The sequence below is a fragment of the Silene latifolia genome, chromosome 3, assembly GCF_048544455.1.
Source record: "Silene latifolia isolate original U9 population chromosome 3, ASM4854445v1, whole genome shotgun sequence".
NCBI lineage: Eukaryota > Viridiplantae > Streptophyta > Magnoliopsida > Caryophyllales > Caryophyllaceae > Silene > Silene latifolia.
In genome coordinates, this window is record NC_133528.1 from 3,417,873 (window position 1) to 3,425,241 (window position 7,369).

The following is a 7,369-nucleotide window of genomic DNA, read 5'->3' on the forward strand; positions in this document are numbered from 1 at the left end:
TTGATCGAAAATTAGGTATATCTTCAAGTTTAGAGCATCTGATTTCGTTCTTGCAATTAACAATTTGTAATATAATCGAATCAAATCCATAATAGGAGTAGTTTAATTCGTTAGCAATATTTTCTGTCTTTCGACATTTATTGTGTTTGTATTCGTAATAATAATTGAATCTTCCATAATCGTATAATCACTGTGTAAACATGTTGTGTAAAAGTAGCGACAATTCTAGGGTTTCAAGAATGGGGCGAGAAAAAAACGATGGCCAACATTGATATGTTTTGCATGATACACAATATTTTTACAAATTTCCGAAACAAGAACTGCAGATAAATAAGCTCACAATCCCTCTACAATTTCACCTTCCAAACAGTAAATGTTTGTATGCTTGCTTACAAACTACTGTACACAAGATTTCAGCCAACTAGATTTTACCGTCTTTCTAGCCAGTTAAAAAAATGAGGCATAACATTAGAATTGCTAGTAACGCATCCCGAATTTACCATCCTAACCATATGAGGGAAGAAGTATGTATATATATATAACAACATATATAAGATATAAAAGAAGGAAGCAGCATCTTCTGGTATATTTAGGGACCCATGAGTACTCTTCCCATGTTCAGCTGATACGGATTAGACGAATGATTTACAGGTTGACTTCCGATATTATGCCCTTGATTATGGTTTTCCCTATTACCATAAAAGGCCATTCCACCATTTATATAACCAGGAAAAGTCGAAAATGGAGCTGACTGAAGCATTACGAGGTTTGAACTGTTGTATTGGGTCCCATTTGGCTGACCAGACCCAATGTCAGAAGTAGACCTTATCCCAACGCCGAGATCAAGGCTTACTTGATCTCTGTTTTCATGTTGCCCAACCCGAGATGCTGAGTCGTGGCTGCTGTTCCGTGCGGTAGGCACTTCATGGTTGTGCTTGCCCTCGTAAGTGGTGATAACTGCTTTTGGGTCATGGGATGCTCGCTCGACGTGTTTCCGCACTGGGCAGCCAGTATAAGTGCACTTGTAGTAACTCCTGCACAAGAAGGATGGATGATAAGGGGACGTGACCGTGTGTCGTTAAACTTTAGCAGAATGTTTCGTCCCATGGCTTTCAAACCACTGCACAGGGAAGAAAGGGGAGGGGGGAAGTGGGGTATGATATTTTCTGTCCAAAACTTTGCCATGTTGGAAGGGTTTTAATTTCGCTTGTAGGAGAATAAATGGATCCATCTATTTTTCTCGTGTTCATTCCCGCCAACTGCGGTATCAATTTCGGCATTATTTGCTAGAAAGCTCCTGATTACTGTTAAGATCTTTCCCTTAAAATCCTTCTATCCAAAACAAAGGGTAAATTCTTAATGAGCAAAAGGTGGTTTCCTTTTCAATACTCGGACACTAAATTTCAACTCAGTTACCGCTAATCTTAAGTTCAGTATCTCAAGAGATTATCAGCATTTGGGCTTTGTTTAGAAAGAAAGACGTTTTCTTGAGGGGTAAAACATATGGGGCACCAAACTATATTTTAACTCCATTACTGCTGTTCACATCTCAAATCATATCACGAGGTTTTATTTGCAGTTTGCACATTATTTTATTTAGGAAAACATGAGTTTGTTTGCAAAAACATTACAACTCAGTGCCTTAGCTTGTGTCTTGTGCGGTTGTGCCTCGTTGTTACAGGTCCAGTAAGCGTCTTTTACCTTCTAAAACTAAGAACACACCCTTTTCTTTAATTGCAAATACATACAAATACACAGTGGACCGATTTCTTTTCGTAGTGACCCTTTCAGTGGCTTACAAAACCTTCACTGTTTTCTCTTTCCCAAATCCCTCCTCTACATTCTAAACGACTCTGTTCCTTAAATTCCTTAAAATCTTGTGGCTGCATAGATTCAAGTTTATCCCTCTCTACCAATACAAGTACAGCTAGGCAGGGATTTGCTGCTTCAAAGATACAAATAGCTAATAAGACAACTAAAACTTAGTTGGAATTGCTTGGAACAGAAAAAACGAAGCTAAACGTCACAGAACAACCAACATAAGACGCTTTAGAAAAATCCAGTATAGACAGGCAAAGAGAAACAGCACATGGTACATGCTTCATGTTAGTCATCAAGTCAATAGAACATACCTAGGATTAGGATTGCCTCTGACCACTTTCTGTCCGTATTTGCGCCAGCGGTACCCATCATCCAGAATATCAACCTCACTCACTGTCTGTACAACAACACGTGGTTCTCGGATAGGCTTGACAACTGAAGTGATGTCCATTTCACCGATCTCCATCCTCCTGGTTCAGTAGTGATAACAGTGTTAGCTTCCTACAATCGAGCTTATCAAAAGCACAACTCACACAAGCGAGAAAATATCGTATACCTTCTCTTGGCAAATGGATCATCCTCATCTATGTCATCAGCGGTTCTATTCAAGTGGGATGCACCAACGTCTTCGGTAATGTCATTTCCACCAGGTGACAGCTCCGGGGAGCAGCTCGGTTCAATATTCTGGGCTGTTTGGCAATATGAGTTCATAGGCTTGCCTGTAATGTTGAAAACAAAGTTCAAGAAACATACTCATAATAGATAGGCAACACAATTACTCTCCTACTCACCTTTAAGATTCACACCTCTTTAGCCACACGTATTTACTAGCAAAATAATAGTATGTGACGGAAAACGCAAATCGGGGTAGGGGCACAAATTATGAGAATCACATGCAAAATAAAGAATTCAAAGTAAAAAAATTTACATATGGTTGAACCCAAAAAGAAGAGTAGGAAGTTTAAACCCAGCCAAAGGTAGTACCTTCTTGCCCATTAACAGGAAATCTGTCAGACTTTTCTTCTAGGGAGGGCATCGCAGAGCCAGTAAGCCGGCGATTAGGTTGAGGTTTTGGGTGATCATGTGTCCCCTTGTAGATGATCTCGGTTATTTGTCCATCAGGTGACTGTTCAAATAATTTTTTAACTTCACAATTAGGATGTGTACATTTGTAATAACTTCGTGGAAATTCACTTCCCTTCACGAGTTTCTGCCCATATTTCCTCCAATTATAGCCATCCTCCGATGTTCGCTCCGTTAGGACTTGAGATCCTAGTCCTTTCTGTTCATATTGTAACGGTTGTGCTTCATGACTTGAATCTGCCATTTGACTTGACTTGTACGAATCAGATTCTTGAAGTACACCAGTGCCTGAAGAAGCCATAGTAGATTTCAGGTCATCTAAGGGTATCACCTCGCTTTTCACAGCTATAGACGGATCAGAAGATTGGGACTGAGGCTCCATTTGATTTTGCATAATTTGCCGAGTTTGTTGTTGGTTCACACCTGAAGAGGAAGCCTAGGTTGCAATAGAAAGGATTGATTAGGGTACTATTTGCACATGCAACACACATTAAAAGGACATAGTTACAAGAAAAAAAAAATGAATAAATTGCAAAATTCATACGCAACGCCTTAATGAAACGATTAAAAAGCCATGACAAAGTTCAGCAGCAACAAAACCCAATCCCTCAAAATATTCAGCAAAAGTTAGGGTCAGGGGGTCGGATGTATGTACATTAACAAAGTGTGTTCAATGAACCATAACAAAAATTGCATAATAAAAGAAATGCAGCCAGCTTGGAAAGCCATTTTGCTATGTAACTGGTGACTAGCGTCATAAACCGAAACCAAAGAAAAGTGGATATAAAGCTCAATTGAATATGAAAACAAGCATGAAAAATAGATGAGCAAAAATTATTATATAGAAAAAAAAAAGAAAAAAAAAACTCAGAAAGTGAAAAGTAAACATCAGGCATATATAATGGAATCAAATAGAAGGACATGATAGCAGTGAAATTACCAAAGATCCCGGGAAAGAGAAGCCTCCCATAGAAAATGATCCTGCATTGGGTTTGAACTCAAAGCTGCCTGATTGTCCAGCATCCAAGGCATTAGAGTTATTCATAGGAGGAAGGAATGTGGAGGAGGAATCTCTGGGAGAGCTGTGCATCATTTGAGGCTTGAAAAAAGAGCCAGTTGTCGGTGACGGTTCTCCCTGGTAGAGAAAAAAAAATATTAGACATAAGTACATAACTTTCCTCTCATTTTTCAACTAGCATTTTTAATTTTACAATTCATCAATAAATCACCTAACCTTCCTATTTTTAATTCTCCTCATTGAAGTTTCGAAGAGAAATGGACAACTTTCATTAAAGCACAACTAAGGGAAAATAAATTGCACCTTATGCAAAATTGAGGGGAAGAAAAGATCAATCGTCACCCTCGATGATGAAAAAAATGAAGTGGGTGAAGGATGTAGCTACTCCATACACTTGTCGAATTTGCCAAGTGAAGTGAATGAACAAGTGAACCGTTAAATAAAACACAATGTTAACGATCTATTGGCGACAAACAGACAAGTCAACTACCTCCGTACCAACATTAACTGAGTGGCTCAAAGCTTAACAAAGACATTAATTTAAAAGCAAATCAACAAAGTTCCGATTTGACACTCATGTAGTTAGACAATTGTACTAACATGGAATCATTTATCACATCAAGATCCACTTCAAATAATTGGTAAAAAGAGGTTATACGTACACCGTTAATATGGTCGTGCACTAGAAGAAATATGGCAAGGAACAATCACAATCGACCACAGGACATCCAATCATGCAAACAGAATATATGCATTCCAGAAGAAAAGACAATGCACCAACTAGGAAAACATGAAACGCGAAAGAGAAAAGATGCACTCTTTAGTGAAAAAACAAAACTATTACTTGAAATTGAAAGAATTAGAACCAAATCAAAAATCTTAGCATTGTATGGACAAGGCACAGACATACATTTTAGAGAAACACGAGACCTTCTCAGAAAAATATATCAATGATGGCACAAGAGATCCCTATTTAAACAGAAAAAAAATTGTACATATAAAGCATCGGAATCTAGCACCCTCCCATTAACTCAATTTAAGCCATTGTTTTTTCTACCCATTTTAAGCATCTTATGTTAAACACAACTCTCATATGAATGCACAATAATCATATGAAACAAGGAATCCGAAAGATGCCAAAATGATTTCTTCATTCAACTCACCTATTTCCCCTTTCATTACCACATTAGAAAAGTTCTACTCCCATCGACCACTAAGCATATTAAAATCAACCCAAAAATACCCCGATACAACAAAACGACCTATCATATTTTTCGCTCATTAAAGTACAAGCTATAAAACAATCCAACAATCAATATATAAAACCCTTTCTTACAAGAACAAGAACGAGAATCATATGCTCCACTAATTAAATTTCCTACCTTTTCCTAAACCATTCCTCTAAAAAATCACTTTCTTCCCACTTACAACCATATTAAACTCATCTTACCACCTAAATCCCAACCTTTTCCGCTTTAATTTTTTTCCCTACACCATTATACTACTCCATTTAAATTAAAAACCTCTCAAAACGCATAATTTCACAAGGCTAAATCATAGAATCTCATAGCTCATCTCTAGTATACAAGTATATTGAATTAAACTCATTTTAACACTAAACCCCAACCTTTTCCACTCTAATTTTTTTCCTACGCCATTATACTACTCCATATAAATCATAAAACACGATCATAAACGCAATCTCCCATGGCTAAATCAGAGAATCTCATAGCCTATCTCTAGTATACAAGTCTATTAAATTAAACTCCCTTTTCCACTTTAATTTTTTCCCTATGCCATGATTGCCATCCTACTACTCCAATTAGTCATTTACCATAACACGGCACGCCTAATTAGAGAATCTAATAGCCTATCTCTACTCCATCCAACAAACCTAAGCAATGCAAAATGACGTTTATACCCTCCTTAACTATGCTATCCTCCCTCCCTCCGTCCCTCCCTCCGTCTCAGTCAATAGTTTACGTTTCCTTTACCTCCCCCTCCTAAAATAAAATAAACATAAACTATTATCTCGAACACTCGGAATTCGGATAACTATTCTTCTACAAACTACTCCTTCCGTCTCAGTCATTTATACTTACCTTTAATTAAAATCCGCCTCACAAATAATAGAAACCGTAAACAAATGATTGAGACGAAGGGAGTACAACTAAAAATCTAGCTGGAATTATATCATTTTGCTTTATTCCATCCTAATCTAATCAGTCCAGACTCCAGAATATATTTTTTTAATTCTTTGGGAGCGGTATTTTAATCAAAGGTAAACAAATGATTGAGACGGAAATAATAAAAAACCGTAACCGACAAAGCGAAACCGTACCTTAAAATTAGAAAGAAGAACAGGAGAATCAAGAAACGACGTCGGACTAAGTCCAGGTGGAATAGTCAAACACGGTGACCTCGAGATCGGTAACTTCGCCGGTGACATCAGCTTATACCTCGCATTATTATTATTATTTAAATTATTATTATTATTATTATAATTAGGGGGAGTTGATCCGGTGGAGGTGGCGCAGGGTTGGTGCATGGACCGGCGTAGATCAGAGCCATCGATATCAGCAATCAAGATGCGATCACGACCGTTGGATGTAGGTGGTGGGTCACCTGATGATGATGACGTGGACGACGGAGAGCCGTCGATAGAGGTTTGCATTTGATTTAGGGAAGTTGAAGGGTAGTTTGGTAATTTTGGATGAGAGAGAAAGAGGAAAGAGAGTGTTGACTGGTTTTTTTTTGTTACAACGGATCTGAGGAATGATGATAGAGCCAGAGGTGAAGGTGGGAGGTTATGCGACGTCGTTTTTGTTTATTGTTTTAGATTTTTTTTTTTGGGAGGGTGTGTGAGTGTGGCTTGTGGGTGTGTCTTTAACAGTTTTTGTCTTTAGTTTTCTTTTTTGCTTTGATTGTGTGTTGTGTTGTTTGTGTTGTGTGTTTCTACTTTTTCTTTTTGTGTGTGAGATTGAATTTATTGGAAATTGGGTGATGAGTGATGACATGAGGTGTTGATGGTAGACAACTTAAAAGTGACTTGAGATTAATCTGAATAACTTTAACCGATATTCGAACTTAACTTATAACTTGAATTAACTCGACTAAATTTGACCATTTATACTTAGAGCAGTACATCGGTCATCGTAGCAGGTCAATCCGGCCCAGCTCGACATTGTGGGCTGATTTCCAACAGTCTGACCAGTACTAGTGTCAGCCCACAGTCATCCTCGGTCGGGTTAGTGTTACAGCTTCCTCGGCCAGCCCGATCTAAACACTAACAAAAAAAATATGAAGGCCCGGGTCTGGCCCCCTATTCAGTGGGTCGGGTTTGGATCTTGCAAAACCGATCCAACCCAAACCATTGTCATCCCTACGCAAGGATACTAGATTAATTAGACCGTATTAAACTTGTCTTGGTTGGCTCTATTTAGTTAA

General features: G+C 38.1%; 1 protein-coding gene across 1 annotated transcript; it reads right to left on the reverse strand.

Annotated features, from left to right (window-relative positions):
• Positions 1 to 246: 246 nt before the first annotated feature.
• On the reverse strand, positions 247 to 6,878 carry LOC141646783 (putative WRKY transcription factor 20). Its single transcript, XM_074454732.1, has 6 exons — positions 6,264 to 6,878; positions 3,845 to 4,039; positions 2,806 to 3,340; positions 2,378 to 2,540; positions 2,133 to 2,291; positions 247 to 1,034 (listed from the first exon to the last, which is right to left on the reverse strand). Exons 1-6 carry the CDS (start codon positions 6,594 to 6,596, stop codon positions 590 to 592), a joined length of 1,830 nt encoding a protein of 609 aa, XP_074310833.1. The 5' UTR covers positions 6,597 to 6,878; the 3' UTR covers positions 247 to 589.
• Between the last annotated feature and the right edge of the window lie 491 nt (positions 6,879 to 7,369).

Coding starts and splice junctions, on each gene's coding strand:
- LOC141646783 (XM_074454732.1), bottom strand. CDS start 6,596: ATGCAAACCTCTATCGACGGCTCTCCGTCGTCCACGTCATCATCATCA. Junction 3,341..3,844: donor TCTCTTTCCCGGGATCTTTG/GTAATTTCACTG, acceptor ATTGCAACCTAG/GCTTCCTCTTCAGGTGTGAA. Junction 2,292..2,377: donor GATCCATTTGCCAAGAGAAG/GTATACGATATT, acceptor CTACTGAACCAG/GAGGATGGAGATCGGTGAAA.